Source organism: Myodes glareolus, chromosome 5 (assembly GCF_982192425.1).
Source record: "Myodes glareolus chromosome 5, mMyoGla1.1, whole genome shotgun sequence".
Lineage (NCBI taxonomy): Eukaryota > Metazoa > Chordata > Mammalia > Rodentia > Cricetidae > Myodes > Myodes glareolus.
In genome coordinates this window covers 23560928-23578584 of record NC_142030.1, presented here as the reverse complement: position 1 = coordinate 23578584, position 17657 = coordinate 23560928, and the positions used below count along the sequence as shown (strand labels likewise).

Genomic DNA, 17657 nt, shown 5'->3' with positions numbered 1-17657 from the left:
AATAACGGAAGGACTTGCAAGGGCTTCTTTCCAAACAAAAGGGATGCAGCGTGGAAAGCTGCATGCCAGGTCCAGCTGCAGCCAGAAAACCAATAGCGAAGCATTTAGCACTCCACCTAGGCATGAGAGATCCCTAGTGAGCATAGAACGCCAAACCTGTAAAACCCATTCTTCAAGTCCCTTTGCAGGCTCAGGCAGTAAGCAAAACATGGCTCATCGCTAAAGGGCAAACTCAAATCTCAACGACAGTGAAAAAAAACGGATTTTTTTCTTCCATTTGTTATCCTTTGAAAGGACATTCCCCTCCCAACCTAGTATAGTTGTTCATGTCCCTCTGTATTTTGCTTGTTCACCTTGTAACAGTCATCAGTGAGAACCACAGGCTACATACATGGGAAGCAGCTTTTATTGACAGGTTGTTTCCAGAAACCAAAAAAAGCCATGAGCTGTCAGTTAATTCCCTGTGCCTCCAAGATGCCTCCAGGGTTCCACTTGCAGAAGGAATACAAATTGCCTCTTTCAAGGTTCAAGTCTTTTATCTCCCTGTACAGCTTAACTTAGAAACTTTGTGACCTTACCCTATTGTTGGGTTTTGGTTTCTTCCCCCCACTCCACCTATAGCTACTTTGTAACAGCCAGAGGTGATCCGAGAAAGAATCATGAGTTAGGGAAAAAATTCACAAGAAAACAGGAATACAGCCTATCAAGTTCCTCTGTCCTGCCTCGGTGGCTTGATCCTTCATTGGTTGCATTTTTCTTTGTGCTGGATCACACCCTTCTGAATCAGATCAGGGACTTCCACTGCCAGCCAAGGACCCAGCTGCAATACAAGGGAGACCCTGTGAGGTTACTGCCATAGTCAGCGCCTCTTACTGCATCTGACCCTCCTTCCTAGAGACTCCACAACATGCCCAAGTGACAACACCATTACTCCCTTAGTCTCAGCTACATTGCTGGTACTGGTTAGGTCATGAACCCTCCCCACTTCCTCTCATATACCAAGAAAAATAAACTTACCCCTAGGGCCATGAGATGAGCTAGTCCAAACTTGGGCACATTCCTGGCCCACAAAGGTTTGAAATGATCAGTCAGACATATTTTGCCACCCCTAGGAGGAGGACAAGAAGAAGGCATTGACATGAAAAACTAGCCATAATGTGTAGCAGTCTCTTGGGAACACAGGAAGATTAGCGCTCAGAACTGAGAACAGGGTCAGCTAAGTACTTTGCATAGGCATGGCACAGGGAAACCTAGACTCCCTCCAGACTCTGGAGTGGTACCCTCTGGGGAAACTCTCTGTCTCTTGAGCTCCTCCCTAAGGCTTTCCTTGCTCTTTCTCACCTCCTACCCAGTCCTACCTGTACATCTTTGCTGTCTTTCCATCCAGCTCAGGGACTGCAATTTCTGGAGCAGTAGTGGGATATGTGATAGGAATCTGGAGAAATTACAAAGCCTTAATAAAACAGAGAATCAGGAGAGAAATGAACTCGTCTAATTAAACATACACATTTCTTGGTTGAATTGCTTATTCAGCAGATCCCCCAAGCGACAGGTACAGGCTAGGATTCTAAACATAGAGATTAGCAACTGTTACATATCTGCTTCAAACCTCAGCTTTCCCCTCCCATTTTACAAGTTTTATTTAGTCCCTTCCAAACAGTTTAGCTTGCTAACAATCATCTGATCAATCCCTTTCTACTAACCTTCATACTTCCCATTCTATCACACTCACGTCAAACTCGATGTCAAACTCGTATTTGAGGAGGTCATGGATATACCAGCATTTTCCAAACCACCTGGAACAAAGACCAAACCCCAGTCTAGTCAGCCTACTCTGATCACACTCATATGACACCTCTGTTTAGGCCACCAAGCAGGAAGACTCATAGGTCAGGAATTAGGGAACTCCAAACTGATGTATGGCATGGCGGCTTTGGGTTGGTTATTGGATAACAAATTGCTTAAGCCAGGTAAGGATCCCACTCATACCTCCCAAGAGGGTCTGCTTACCGGGTCCCTTCCTTGTTGGACTCCAGTCGGAACCAATCATTGTCTGAATTCTTGTTGTTCTCCACATACTGAAAGCAGAAAATGAAATCTTAGAAGAAGGAGCTGGAGCCAGGCAGTGAGAGCGCACACCTGTGATGTTAGCATAGGAGGCAGAGGCAGGAGGATCTCTGTGAGTTTGAGGCCAGCCTGGTCTACAAAGTGAGTTCCTGTCCAAAGAATTATACAGAGAAACTCTGTATCAAAAAAAGAGGGGGAGGATTGCTGGAGAGATGGCTCAGAGGTTAAGGGAAGTGGCTGCTTTTTCAGAGGTCCTGAGTTCGATTCCCAGTGACATGGTGACTCACAACCATCTATAATGGGATCTGATGCCCTCTTCTGGCATGCAGGCAGAACACAGTATATATAGTACAATAAATAAATCTTTAAAAAAAAAAAGGGTAGGGGGAGCTAGAGTCAAGGGTTGTCCCTCTTCAAAAGTATGACTATTTTCTGTTCTAGTACATTTTTCACAACTTATCAGACATAAGCAAAATGAAAGAAAAGGATACATATGTAAGCTGGGTGCCTTCCCAGAATAGAGAACAGAATGTCCAGGTTTCCCACAGTACAGCAAGTATGAAATGTTTAGAGACTCATAGGATTATTTTCTCACTTCTGATAGTACCTCTCCTTAGCCCCAAACTCACTTTACCACCTACATTATTCCTGGAGGACCCTGTGCTAGCTTTCATTAGCACCTACAAGTTAGTGACTCAAACCAGAATTTCAGGTTCTATAATTCAACTGCATGTTTCAGTTTATTCCTTTTCTTTTTAAATTTACTTATTTTAATTAATTTATTTTTTTAAGACAGGGTTTCCCCGTGTTGCCCTGGCTGTCCTGGAACTGTTTCGTAGACCAGGCTGGCCTTGAACTCACAGCGACCCACCTACCTACCCACCTCGGCCTCCCCAGTGCTGGTTTTAAAGGTATTTACAACCACCCTCTGACTTCAATTTATATACCTTTAACAGAAAACAGAAACTTAGCACTCCCATCTGGATTTTATATTGTACCCCTCGCCTCTGCCTCTTCCACTTCAGGGACTCCTGCCCAACCTACATTTTATAATTAAGAATGACCTTGACATTTTGATCCTCCTGCCCTTCCTGAGTGCTGGGATAACAGGTGTGAACCACCACACACATTCTCAATTTCAGGTGGCAGTCTCATTCAGTCACTAAACCAAAAGACCAGCCTTCATCCTTGACCTTCCCTTTCCTTTCCCCACTAATATTTCATGATGTCCTGCTGACTTTAGTTTCTGCTGTTTGCCTGTTACAAGGTCTCTCTGTAGCCAGGGCTGGCAATAAAGTCACTGAAATTCTCCTGCCTCTGCTTCCCTCATACTAGGTTTATAGATATGTACCATGACAGCCAGCCTTAGCCCAATTTTTACTTTTTCTTTTCTTGATAGGGTCTCACTAAATTGCTCAGGCTGGCCTTGAACTCATTCTGTAACCCAGGAAGGCTTTGAAACTGTCTAGGCTGGCCTCAGACCTGAAATTTTTCTGCCTCAGCACCACGACTGCTGCAGTTACAGGCTCCCAGCTTATACCATCCTGTTGCTAGCTTGCATTCCTTTGCTCATGGTGTCCTTATATTTTTTTCCTTTGCAAAACAAAAAATAAAAACAAAACTCTTAAAAATATCTATGTGCGTGAGTGATTTTTTTTTTCTGCCTGTATATACCACATGTGCACATGGTACCTGAGGAGACTCGAAGAGGGCATCAGAACCCCTGAAACTGGATAACTGTGAGCCACCATTTAAGTGCTGGGAACCAAACCAGGTCCTCTGCAAGGGCAGTAAGTGAGCTATTTCTCCAGCCTCTGTCCTTATGTCTTGAGTATCTTTTTTCCTACCCTTATGTTTTAGATGTGTGTGTGTGTGTGTGTGTGTGTACCCATGTCAAGACTGTGCACGTGGTAGTCAGAGGGCACTCAAAGGATCCTGTTCTCTCCTACTACTATGTGGGTTCCAGGGGCCAAACTCAGGTTGTCAGGTTGAGTAGCCCATTTCTACAAACTGAGCCATCTCTCTCTTGCCCCTGTATTTATAGTTCAAGTTTCAAATCAAGTTTTACTACTTTTTAAAAAAGATTTACTTATTATATACACAGTGTTCTATCTGCATGCATGCCTGCACACCAGAAGAAGTCATAAGATCTCATTACAGATGGTTGTGAGCCACCATGTGGTTACTGGGAATTGAACTTAGGACCTCTAAGAGGAAGAGGAAGAGGAATCAGTGTTCTGAACCTCTGAGCCGTCTCTCCAGCCCCCAGGTTTTAAACTTCTGAGTATCCTTACCTTAGCAAACTAAAGTTGAATTACACATCTCTCCTCATACTCTCAAAATATCCTAGTTACGTCTGTCTTTCCACTTAAACACAGCATAACACTGTTCCTGTCAACCTCAGCAGGACCCTTGTTAGTGACCTTGTATGCCTTCCAGGGTACTAAGAACACAATAATGTTTTATTGTTTTTGTGTTTGAGGCAGGGTCTCGTGTAGTCCAGAATGACCTGAACTTCCAATCCTCCTGCCTCCACATCCTGAGTGCTGAGAATGCATGAGTCACACCAGTTTATGAGGTGCTAGGAGCAGTAGACCCCTGCTAAGCAAGCACTCAGCCAGTTTCTCAGTGAAGCAATATATAAGAAGAGCTGATAGAAACCACCATAAGGGGTGTACTCTTTCTTTTGATACAACAGATTAGCTGAAAAGATAGCTATTTTATAACTAGAGGCACCAATCCCTAGCTCTACAACTAACACATTAAGTTTTCAGTTTTGACATTCATTCCATTAATTTCATCACGAAGAATGAAAGAAGAGCTGAGACCTCGGGCTCTAAGAAGCACTTTTGACCCCTAGTCCTATATTCAGTAGCGCAAACACCTGGAGCGGGAGCGACACGTCACCTTCCAAGAACACTGCTGTTTTTTTCCTTCAAGGTCTAGTCCTACTGTATTCCTAATTAGAATTTCTTCTGCATCCTCCCTCCGTCCACCCGTAAACCCCACCCCCCCCAGACCCCCAAAGAGTCGCATTTCTATGAATTTATAAACTTAAAAACCGGAAGCAGCTTCCACACGGAGCCAATTTCTGAGGACACCTGATTCCCCGCCACCCTTTTTCTACGCGGTCAACCGCAGCAGTAAAACTGACCCGGATAAGGGACTGATATTCCTCCTTTAGTCGCTGCACCCACAATTCCCGATCTCGGGGTCCGGCGTTAGTCTTCAGCACCGGAATCTCGGACACGACCCGCCGGGTAGCCTCGTCCGCCATCTTGGACCAGGGCACAAGAAAAATGCGGAAGTGGAGTTGCTTCTTACTTACTCAGGGTTTCGCCATCTTTACTATGGGAAGATGAGGCGTTGTGTAACCTTAAAGCCGTCTTTGAATGCACTCTTATTTTCTTGTAAGAAAATAAAATAGACTCACTGGTGTGAACCTCCGGAAGAACAGAATGAAGACGGGCTACTCCGTCCAGAATATGGCACCTATCATTAAACCACACCGGAGACTGCTCAAAGAGTGACTTCCGCTCATGCTCAGAAGCAATTTTGGAAAAGCCCACGACCTTCCCAAACCAGGAAAGTTGTTTCAGGTTTTTCGAGACACTCTTCAAAGTACTGTCTCCTAGAATGCACAATTTACGTGTTTGTGCTTCAGAGTTACTTCCTTAGTGAAAAATGAATACCACCTAATTAGGAAGTACACGTGCTTGTTTGTTTTTGTATTTTTTTGTATTGATTTTTATTGAGTTCCACATTTTTCTCTGCTCCCCTCCCTACCTCTCCCCTCTCCTCTTCAACCTTACCCCAAGGTCCCCACGCTCCCAATTTACTCAGGGGATCTTGTCTTTTTCTGCGTTCTACTTCCCATATAGATTAGATCTCTGTAAGTCTCTCTTAGTGTCCTCATTGTTGTCTAAGGTCTCTGGGATTATGGTTTATAGTCTGGTTTTCTTTGCTTTATATTAAAAAAACCACCTATGAGTGAGTACATTTGATAATTGTCTGTCTGTGTCTGTGTTACCTCACTCAAAATATGTTTTCTAGCTCCATCCATTTTCCTGCAAAATTGAAGCCGTCATTTTTTTCTGCTGTGTAGTACTCCATTGTGTGAATGTACCACATTTTCTTTATCCATGCTTTGGCCGAGGGGCGTTTAGGTTGTTTCCAGGTTCTGGCTATGACAAACAAAGCTGCTATGATCATAGTTGAGCACATGTCCTTGTGGCACGCTTGTTTGTCTTTAAAGGGGACAGGGTCTCACACAGGATGGCCTGGAACTCTTCTTGCTTATGTAAAAAAAATGAATGTGTCTATGTTTTAGAATCAACTGAAAGATAAAAGATTTTTTTAAAAGAAGATTTATTTATTTATTTAGTTTACAGTGTTCTGTCTGCATGTGTGCCTGCAGGCCAGAAGAGGGCACCAGATTTTTTTTACAGATGGTTGTGAGCCACCATGTGGTTGCTGGGAATTGAACTCAGGACTTCTGGAAGAACAATCAGTGTTCTTACCCTCTGAGCCATCTCTCCAGCCCCAAAGATAAAAGATTTTGAAAAGAGTTACTGAATATTTTTTATGTGCTATGCACTAAGTATATAGACATAATTCGATCCAGGATGAATTCTCCCAAATGGCTAGAGGTACAGTCACTGAATGCCTATTCTTAGTTTAAGACAAATCTTCTGGTAACGTTTTGTTGATTTTGAGACAGGTTCTCACTATGTAGACCAGACCGGCCTCCAACTCAGAGATCAGTCTGCCTGTCTCCCAAGTGCCATCGGGTAATTTCTAAATTCATTTGAAGCTAAGAGATCTCACACTTGTTATCCCAGCACAGGGTGCAGTGGGGTGGGGGCAAGACAGGAAGATTGCTGCAACTCAATCTAAAACAAACAAACAATCAAAGGCCCCTATGTGGCAGCTGTGGTGGTGCACATTTCCGATCCCAGCTTCCGGGAGGCAGAGGTCTGCTGATCTTGGTGAGTTTAAGTCTACACAGGCAGCCAGATCCTGTCTCAAAAAAAAAACAAGAACAACAGATGTGGAAATAGCTCAAGTAGGTAAAGGCGCTTGTAACCCATGCCCGGCACCTGAGTCATCCCTGGAACCCACAAGAAAACCAACTCCACAAGTTGTCCTCTGACATATACATGTGTTATGGCGTGTGTGCCCCTTCAACTAAAATTTAAATTTTTGTTTGTGGTTTTCTTTTTTTTTGAGATGGAGTTTTTCTGTGTAACAGACCTGGTCACCCTGGAGTTCATTCTGTACACCAGGCTGGCCTTGAACTCACAGAGATCCACCTGCCTTTGTCTCCTAAGTGGTAAGATTAAAGGCATGCACTACTACATCTGGCCTATTTGTTTGTATTTTATATGAGTGCTTTGCTTGCATGCATGTAAGATACCATGGAAATGACATTACAGTAACAGACATTGCTTCCATGTGGGTGTAAGAAGTAAATACCTGTCTTCCGTGAGAGTAGAAATTTATTTTTAAATATTTTTATGGTTTATTTAACTTTATTTTATGTGCACTGGTATGAAGGTGTCAGTTCCCCTATAACTGGATCTTCAGGCAGTTGTGAGCTGCCATGTGGGTGCTGGGAATTGAACCTGGGTCCTTTGGAAGAGCAGTCAGTGCTCTTAACCACTGAGTCATCTCTCCAGCTCCGAGTAGAAGTGTTTTTAACTGCTGAGCCATCCCTTCAGTCCTCGAAACAAAACAAAAGGACAATAAAAACCACACTGGTGCATTTTTAATTAATTGCTTCATTTATTTATTTAGTTAGTTTTTGGTTTTTTGAGACAGGGTTTCTCTAACAGTCCTAGCTATTTTGGAACCAGCTCATGTAGACCAGGCTGGCCTCAAACTCACAGATATCCACCTGCCTCTGCCTCCCGAGTGCTGGGATTAAAGGTTTATGCTACTACCAACCACTCGGCTGAGGGTTATCTTACTAGCACACTATAAATTTCTTTATATGAGCGTTTTTTATCTTATTAGCACACTATAAATTTCTTCATAAAGATATTAGATACAGATAAGACACAATTTTGTAATGATTTACTAGAGATCTCCTAAGGTAAATAAAGGTTTATTTCATTTTTGGTGTAGGCACAGTGATGTGGTCAGAGAACAGAGATGAGAAATGAGGTTTTACAATTGTCCTTAGTTATTCTAATTCTGTGATATGCATCTCTAAAGAAAACTAACTTTTCCTAACATTCCTGGTTGGATCTCTACATGTACTACCTTTTTTTTTAACCACTTTTAGAAAATATATTTAAGTTTTTTTTTTTTTAATGTGTATGAGTGCATCCTGATGCCCATAGAGGCCAAAAAAAAAAAAAAAAATGACATCAGGTTCCTTGGAACTCAAGTTATAATTTTAAGTTCTCACATGGCTGCTGCGAACCAAACTCCCATCCTCTACAAGAGCAGCAACTACTGAGTCATTGCTGTGGAATAATGTTTTTCCCATGGCAGGGTTTCTCAGTAGCTATGGAGCCAGTCCTGGAACTCACTCTGCATCCAGGCTGGCCTCGAACTCTCAGAGATCTGCCTGCCTCTGTCTCCCAAGTGCTGGTGTTAAAGGCATGCACCACTACCGTCTGGCTTTTTTTTTTTAATCTTATTTTATTTGCATTGGTGTTTTGCCTGCATGTATCTCTGTGTGAAGATGTCATATCTTGGGAGTTACAGACAGTTGTTAGCAGCCATGTGGGTGCTGGGAATTGAACCTAGGTCCCCTGGAAGAGCAGTCAATGTTCTTAACTGCTGAGCCTTCTCTCCAGCCCCTGGAATAATCTTCTTTGTACACTGTAAAGATGTGTCTTTGTCAAGGTACCTTCTGATTGGTTTAATATAAAGCTGAATGGTCAATTGCTAGGCAGGAAGAGGTTAGGCAGTATTTCTGGGAGAGACACCAGAGGACATGGAGAGAAAACAGGAAGTGCTGATGAAAGAGAGATAAAAAGCCACAAGACAAAATGTAGATTAATACAAATGGGTTCATTTAAGTTATAAAAGCTAGTGGGACAATCTTAAGCTATATGCTGAGCTTTCATAATTAATAAGTCTTCGTATCATTATTTGGGAGTTGGCAATACAGAGAAAGCCTTGCTACAAGCCATCTCTTCGGACCTTCTACCTCTGTTTTTGAATCTGAGAGAGAATCTAAACTTTTTGAACACAGTATATTCCCAGCACCACAGTGGCTCACCACCTTCCATAATTTCAATTCCAGAAGTTCCGACACCCTCTTCTGGGCTTCATGAACACTGTTGAGGACCAGCCCAGACATAAACCATTTCTCGTACCATCGTGGAAGTGTTGGAATAATTGAAACAGTTTACACGACAGTATCGGGAGGGAGTCTCAGGGTCCATTCAAATCCTGAAGATCACCCGCATTTATTCTCCAAACAGCTTTTATATCAAAACATGAACGGAGGGGGAAGTTCATTAGCAGTCTGTTTCCTAGGTAGCTGGGAGAATGACTTAGGTCATGTCCACACCTATGCCTGTTCTGCCATGTAGCCTGAAAAACACCTCTTCCCCAGGTGACCTCCAAAATTACAAAAGGAGCAGAACAACATTAGCATATCCTGACCACTCAGGATGCACCCACATGTGCACCCACATGCATACCATGCAGTCAAAACTCTCACACAAAAAAAAATAACTTAAAAATTTTAATACTTTCTTTAAATATACTATGATATTGGGACATACCCACTGATATTTAAAAATCACTGGTTCAGGGCTGCTGAGATGGCTCAGAGGGCAAGAGCACTTGCCACAGAAGCCTGAATTTGACCCTAAGAGCCCACATCAAAGTAAGGGACTGTGTAGGCAGACTTTTCTTTCCCACCTACTAGTTACCAAATAACCAACATGGAGTCTTATACAAATTATAAATGCTTAGCCAAGAGCTCAGGCCTGTTACTAGCTAACTCTTAAAATTTTAAATTAACCAGTATTTCTTATATACCCTCTGCCAATGTTAGCACCTCCTTTCAACATAGCACGCTCATCTCTCTTGCTTCTCTCTGCATCTCTCCTGATTCCTTCAACTTCTTCTTCCCAGTATCCTCTCTGCCCCCAAAATCCTGCCTAGCAATCGGTCAATCAGAGCAACACATTTTCCCAGTGTACAGAAGGACTCTTCCACAGAGGGACTGACTCCACAACGTTTCACATATGATGCTGTGTTATGCTCATGCATCACACAAAAATAATGATAATAAAAAAAATCACTGATCCATGTGAGATTAAATATTCAATGAGCATGCCCAAGTTTGAAGAAATATTTCTTAAAGTCACACTCAGAGAATGCAGGCAGCATTCTGTTCACAGCAAAAGCCTGTCCCTGAATACAACTAATAAAGCTGGGGTTAGTGACTCATCCACGTAAGATGTTCTGACCTGGAGCCAGAATTCAGATCAGCTTATAGACAAATAATCAAGACCATTAATCAGTACACAAGGTACAAAGAGCCCTCTTAACAGGACAAAGATCTTCATCGCTTCAGAGTGCAAACCAGGATAAAACAGGAGGGGAACTATCAAATTTAGTTTTTTCAGATGGTCTCTTTTTTCCTCTCTCCCCACTCTCCTCTCTCTGCTTTTTCGAGACAGAGTTTCTCTGCGTAACAGTCCTAGCTGTCTTTGAACGAGTTCTTGTAGACCAGGCTGGCCTCGAACTCACAAAGATCCACCTGCCTCTCCTCCCAAGTGCTGGAATTAAGCATGTGCACCACCACTGCCCAGCTTCAAATGGTCTCTTATGAATTTATTCTTTTTGGGTCTTTGTTTTGTTTTTATTTGAGGCAGGGTTTCGCTGTGAAACTCTGACTGTCCTGGAACTCACTCTGTAGACCAGGCTGGCCACAAACTCACAGAGATCTATGGCTGCCTCTACCTCCCAAGTGATGGTATTAAAGGTGTGAACTACCACCACCCGGCTAGTTTATACTTGTTTTAAGTAATTCTTATAGAATATTTTTAGAAACTAAATTCTAAAAGATTAAAGGAGGGCCTCAAGTTCACCTATTTTTAGAGGAAGAACTCATTTATAAATATATGTTTAAAGAATTCCTACTTAGCCGGGAGGTGGTGGTGCACATCTTTAATCTCAGCACTTGGGAGGCATAGATAGGTCGATCTCTGAGTTTGAGGCCAATCTCGTCTACAGAGCAAGTTTCAGGAAAGGCGCCTTGAAACAAAAAACAAAACAAACAAAAAAAACCCCAAAGCCTACTCTACTTTAGGTGTTGGAGATAAGGTAGTGCACAAGGGACTCAGAGTCCCTGTACTCATGGAAATGGAAATGATTCTAACACATCTAAGCAAAGTGGCAGAGCAGGTCTGGCTGAATAACTCAGTGTACAAACCGCACTGATAGAAGACTACTGTTTGGCTGAGGAGTGCAGCTGGTGAATGGGGAGGCTCCAGAGAGTTTCTGGTAGGGCCATTATCAGTCATTACAGGGCAAGCAAGTTTGTGGGACAGGAGGAGATGTGACTATTCTATCAGGGAAAAAAAACATTGGATTGGGGGAAAACAAAATTAAAAGAGACAAAGAGAGCTCTTTGTGAACTTTAAGGCATTGGTCTGGACCTTTTTAGAATTACAGACAGTTGTGAGCTGCCATGTGTGTGCTGTTGAGCCATCTCTCCAGCCTCTGCTCTAAAAGATTCTTTAAGATGGTTAGAGAAATGCTCCTTATATTGTAGGGATGTAGAATATCAGTATACACAAGCAGCCAGTTTGTAATTTGGTTTTTTTTTTAATTTTATTGATTTTTTTTTGAGCTCTACATTTTCCTCTGCTCCCCTCCCTGCCTCTCCCCTTCCCTTCAACCCTCTCCCAAGGTCCCCATGCTCCCAATTTACTCAGTAGATCTTGTCTTTTTCTATTTCCCATGTAGATTAGGTCTATAGTATGTCTCTCTTAGGGCCCTCATTGTTGTCTAGGTTCTCTGGGATTGTGATTTGTAGGCTGGTTTAGTTTGTAATTTCTTTTTTTTTTTTTTCATTTTTCCTGAGACAGGGTTTCTCTGTAGCTTTGGAGCCTGTCCTGGAACTAGCTCTTGTAGACCAGGCTGGCCTTGAACTCACAGAGATCTGCCTGCCTCTGCCTCCCGAGTGCTAGGATTAAAGGTTGCGCCGCCACCACCACCCGACGTAATTTCTTTTAATTATCCTGGGGACATCAATGAGAATTATTGTAAATTATAGTTTGATTTTTATTATTGCTATAAACTATTAGATTCATGCAGATAATCACTTGATAAGAAAATAGTAAAATTCACAGAATGTTTATTATGTGCTAGGTATGGTCCTAAATATTTTATGTATGTTAACTCCTTGAATACTAACAACAGCTCTTCTTAGGTACTTTTATAATTTTCAATTACATATAAAGAAATAGGCTGGGCATCTCATTACTCAAGAGGCAGAGGCAGGAGGATCTCTGAGTCTGAGTTCAGCCTGGTCTACAGAGCTAGTTCCAGAGACAGCCAGGGCTACACAAGAAACCCTGTCTGGAAAAAACAAAAACCAACCAACCAACAACAAAACAAACAAAGAAAAACAGAAAAGAAACAGAAGCACAGTAGATTCGATGAACCTCACATATAATGACAGATCTGCTATTCAGTCCCAAGCATAGCCTGGAGTACCAGGCTTTTTCTTTGGTGCCACCAACCAGTTTCCAAATCATGATACAGACACTTATTACTACTTTTCAATGCTAGGCCTTAGCGTAGCTCTTATTTTAATCTGTTTCTCTTCATCTATGTTTTGCCTCGGGCTTTTTACCTTTCTTTCAGTATGTCCCACTCTGTATCTGCTGGCTGGCAGCTGATGCCTGGCCCCGGGCATCTCCCTCTTTTTGGCTCTCATTTTCTCCTCCCCCTCTCTAGTCTAGATTCTTCCTCCTATTTATTCTTTCCATTGGGCAGTCCCGCCTATCCTCCTGCCTAGCTATTGGCCATTCAGGTTTTTAATAAGGCCAACCAGGTGCTTTAAGCAGGCAAAATGAAACAAATGCAACACATCTTTACATAATTAACAAGTGTAGCATAAACAAACGTAACAGCTTTACACAGCATAAACAAATATAAGACATCTTTTCCAAGTTAAATAGTATTCCACAACAGCCTGCCTCCAGAATTCACATCCTTTATCAGTTCATGAGCTTTTCTACCACCTCCAGACCTAATTACCAGCAAGAACCAAAGGGGTTGGGAATGATGGCAGTCTAGGTAGCTTAGGCTAACCAGAAACTTTTGATTTTTTGGCTTCAGCCTCTAGAGTGAGGAATTGCATCCATTCATTATCATGCTGCAAACCTGGAAGAATTTAACCTTCACTGTGACTTCACTTTACCTAGCAGTTAGTGACATCTGGTGTTGTACTATATTGTTTTAACTATGAAAAGATGTGTTACATTTGCTATGTTACAGAATATTGCTTTAACTATGTAAAGATGTGTTACATTTGTTTATGCTTGATAGGCAGGGCTGGTGGGCAGACAGAATAAACAGGAGGAGGACTCTAAGCTCGAGAGAAGAGAGACAACAAGGGAGAAAGAGTAGGAGATGCCCAGGGCAAGCCAGCCAGATATGGAGGAAGCAGGAAAAGTAGGCCATACAGAATGAAAGAAAGGTAAAAAGCCCTGAAGCAAAACATAGATGAAGAGAAACAGATTAAATTAAGTTGCAAGAGCTAATAGGACATGCACAAAATATAGCCAAGCATTCATAATTGATAATAAATTTCCATGTCTTATTTTGGGAGCTAGTGGTAGCCCAAAAGAAAGCCTGCTACAATCTGATAAAGAGTTTAGGGTGTCAGAGCGTTTGGTTTACAAAGATGTAGACACTCTTTGGGGAGGAAAGAGCTGATATGAAAGTAATTATCATAAAAAAAGAAATTCAGCTGGTCAGTGGTGATGCACACCTTTGATTCCAGCACTCAGGAGGCTGTGGCAGGTGGATATCTGTGAGTTCAAAGCCAGCCTGGTCTACAGACTTAGGTTCCAGGCCAGCCAGGACTACACAGAGAAATTCTTTCTTGAATAACAAACAAAAAACAAAAATAAAGAAAAGAAAACGAAAAGAAATTCAAGAGCTCTGTGCATGGTGGTACACATATATAAACCCAGAACTCACAGGCTGAAGTAGGAGCATCATGAGTCTGAGGACATTCTGGGTTATACAGTGAGTTCCAGATCAGCCTACATTATGTAACAATATTCTGTATCAAAAAACTGACCATGGCTAGGGACATGGATCAGAGGATAAAGAAGTTACTGAACAAGTACAAAGCCCTGGATTTGAATCTTCAGAACCCACCAAAGTCAGATGTGGAAGTCTGAATCCTAATCTCAGTGTTGCTAAGGGGAGATGGGAGGCATGGATAGGACGCTCACAGGTCAGCTATCCTGTTTGCAGTGGTAAATGACAAAAAGAAATCTCATCTCAAATGAGGGAGAAGGCAAGGACTGCAGACCTCTGTACATTCGTCATGGTATCTGCATGGCTGCATTCATATTACACACAACACACATATCACACATCATGTACACAGCTATACATATCACATATATCTAGATATAACATCACACATACATATACATATTACATACAGGCACATATCACACATACATTTTTACACACACATACATATTACAGACATATATACATATAGACCATGCACACAGATATAAATATCACACACACATATGTAGCTGGGTTTTTCTTTGGGCCACCAGCTTACAAATAATGACATGGAGACATTATGAAAGCTTGGCCTTTGCTTAGGCTTGTCCCACTAGCTCTTATAAATTAACCCATTTATTTTAACCTACATTCTGTTGCATAAATCCTTACTTCATCTCTCCATATCACCCATCACCCATATTGCTCCCTCCACGTCTGGCATTAACATAGGCAAGACAACAGAATATTCTCCAAAATTGCCAAATACAAATGAATTAGATATTGTAAACGTAATTCTTACCTGGTGATTATTCTTGTTATATACAGTTTTACTGTGTTAGAGTGTAAATGGAATTTCCTTTGGGGCACCAGCTCACAAAAAAATGACATGGAGACATTATTAATTATGAATGCTCAGCCTATAGCTTAGGTTTGTCCCACTAGCGCTTTTTTGTTTGTTTTGTTTTTAGAGACAGGATTTCCCTGTGTAAAAGTCCTAACTGTCTGGAAACTAGCTCTTGTAGACCAGGCTGGCCTTGAACTAGTGGAGATCTACCCACTGCTGCCTCCCAAAAGCTGGGATTAAAAGGCATGAGTCACCACCACCTGGCTCCACTAGCTCTTATAACCTAAATTAACCCACTTCTATTCATCTACATGTTGCCACGTGACTCATGACTTTTATCTCCTCTATGTTGCCCATCCTGCTTACTCCTAGCATCTCTGCCTTTTCGTTCCCAGCATTCTCTCTGCCCAAGAAGAGGTTAGGCAGACCCTCAGGAGACAGAGAGGACTCTGAGAAGAAGAAAGGCAGAGTCGCCAGGAGATGCAGAGCAAACAAGATGTGCAGAAAGTGAACTAACAGCCACAAGACCTGTTGCAGAATGTAAATTAATATAAATGGGTTAATTTAGGTTATAAGAGTGAGCAAGTAACAGGTCTAAGATCTAAGCTGAGCTTCCCATGTCATTATTTGGATGCTGGAGGAACAGAGGAAGACTTGTTACAAATAAATCTTCATTGTAAGAACACAAAAAATTTTCCTTCCATCCTCTGAAGGTTTGAGGGAATGATCTAACAATAAACAGACTAGGCAGGGAAAAAGACATATATTTTTATTAATGTTCCATTTGTATTTTGTAAACAGGACTAAAAAAAAGTCAACCAAAAGGGGGAGCAAACAATTAGGTGGCAGGAAGAGAACATAAGATTATTAAGAAAAACCATAGGGAGTAAGAGGGAATCAGAAGGATGGGTAGAGAGATGCACAGGAAGCAGAAGAGAGGGACAACGAGTTGGGGGGGACTCCTGTTTGAGACACAGCTGGTGCTTTCTCTGCTTCTCCTGAGCATCTGGCACCTGAGTCTTTATTGGTAAAATTAAACAATTGAGATTTTGTTAAAAACAACATTGGCTTTTCAACACATGACATGACTACATGGCACATCCACACATCCCAGCCTTCTGGAATATGCAGAAGATGTGTGTGGCAAAGCATTGGACTAACGAATGCAAATCAATGAAGGACAAGCAAAGTAACCCTATGCCTTGAGCAAATGCCTCAAGGGACATACTGCAGGCTTCTAAACCAAATTTGGTTCAATCATTCCCTGTCAGCATTGGAGAAACTCATCCACAGAACAATTGAAAGACTTAATACCTGTTATTAAAAACAACACAGCTCTGGATGTGATAAAGGCTAGAACAGTATCAGTAGATAAAACAAAAAGGTCAGAAGAGATCAAACAAGTATTTTGGCAAACTGGTACAAATGGTCAGAGACCAAAGCTAAAAATATAGATAAATGGCATTGAAACTGAAGGTTTAGGAGATACAGGAGCAGAAATAACAGTAATCTTATTGCAGTACCCAATAATTATTATTATTCATTATGAAATCTTGGTTTTTAGGTTAGGTTTGTCTTAACTAGCTCTTTTAAGAAAATTAACCCATTTATATCACATGGCATTACCTCTCTTCCATCTTGCACTTTCTATTTCCTGTGTCTCCTGGCATCTCCTCAGCGTAATTGCTGCACCTAGTCTTTCTCTTCCTCCCCCTCAACTCTGCCTAACTCTCCTGCCTAGCTATTGGACATTCAGCTCTTTATTAAACCAATCACAGTGACACATCCTCATATAGTGTAAAGAAATATCCCACAACATTTCACCCAAATCTTGGCACCAAGACTGGCCTCTTTAGGAGGTAAATATTCAGCTTCTAGGGAATGAAACTTTTTCTCAGGTAAAACAAAGTACAAGGTGGACTGAATGTACAGGGCCAGAAGGACAGGTAGGGAAATTAAAACCATTTGTGGCTAACTGCTGTGGAACAATCTTTGTACACTGTAAATATGTATTACTCTCATTGGTTAATAAAGAGCTCACTGGCCTATAGCTGGGCAGGAAGGGACTGGGTGGGAAAGCCAGACTAGAAGGAAGTAGGGAAGAAGGGTGGAGTTTCGAGTCACCAGCCAGACATAGAGGAAATGTGTACAAAATGAGGTAACAAGCCACGAGTCAAGTAGTAGAACTAAGATTTAAAAAAAACTGGATTAAGTTGTAAGAGCTAGTTAGTAATAAGCCTGGGCTATCAGTCAAGCATTTATAAAGATTTATTGAGTCTCTAAATTGGTTAGTTGGGAACTGGCGGACAGGAAAGAAAAGTCCACTGACAGCTAACATAGCAATGAATTTATTGAGATGGAGTTTGTTACAGCACTAGAACAGCTGGCAGAGCAGCAGTTAAATGTTTAACATATTGAAGAATTGATCAGTCCTTGGAATTCTCCTATATTTGTTATTAAAAAGAAACCTGGAAAATGGAGAATGGTAACAGATCTGAGAGTTATA

The 17657-nt window shown here is 41.7% G+C and overlaps 1 protein-coding gene across 3 annotated transcripts; it reads right to left on the bottom strand.

Moving 5' to 3' along the window:
- Positions 1-388: 388 nt before the first annotated feature.
- Ufc1 (ubiquitin-fold modifier conjugating enzyme 1) lies at positions 389-5624 on the bottom strand. Of its 3 annotated transcripts, none has more exons than XM_048452351.3 (7): positions 5501-5624; positions 5222-5415; positions 2011-2078; positions 1733-1796; positions 1359-1435; positions 1018-1108; positions 389-820 (listed from the first exon to the last, which is right to left on the bottom strand). In XM_048452351.3, exons 2-7 carry the CDS (start codon positions 5342-5344, stop codon positions 740-742), a joined length of 504 nt encoding a protein of 167 aa, XP_048308308.1. In that variant the 5' UTR covers positions 5345-5415; positions 5501-5624; the 3' UTR covers positions 389-739. The 3 variants fall into 3 exon arrangements, with proteins under 3 accessions (XP_048308308.1, XP_048308316.1, XP_048308325.1); XM_048452359.3 differs by having other exon boundaries at positions 5222-5344; positions 5501-5613; XM_048452368.3 differs by having other exon boundaries at positions 1704-1796; positions 5396-5578.
- Between the last annotated feature and the right edge of the window lie 12033 nt (positions 5625-17657).

What these genes read in the sequence shown, in the direction of transcription:
- Ufc1 (XM_048452351.3), bottom strand. Translation starts at nt 5,344, where the DNA reads ATGGCGGACGAGGCTACCCGGCGGGTCGTGTCCGAGATTCCGGTGCTG. An exon ending in TCCAACAAGGAAGGGACCCG is followed by an intron (nt 1,797 to 2,010) that starts GTAAGCAGACCC and finishes TCTTTGTTCCAG; the next exon opens with GTGGTTTGGAAAATGCTGGT. An exon ending in CTCATCTCATGGCCCTAGGG is followed by an intron (nt 821 to 1,017) that starts GTAAGTTTATTT and finishes CTTGTATTGCAG; the next exon opens with CTGGGTCCTTGGCTGGCAGT.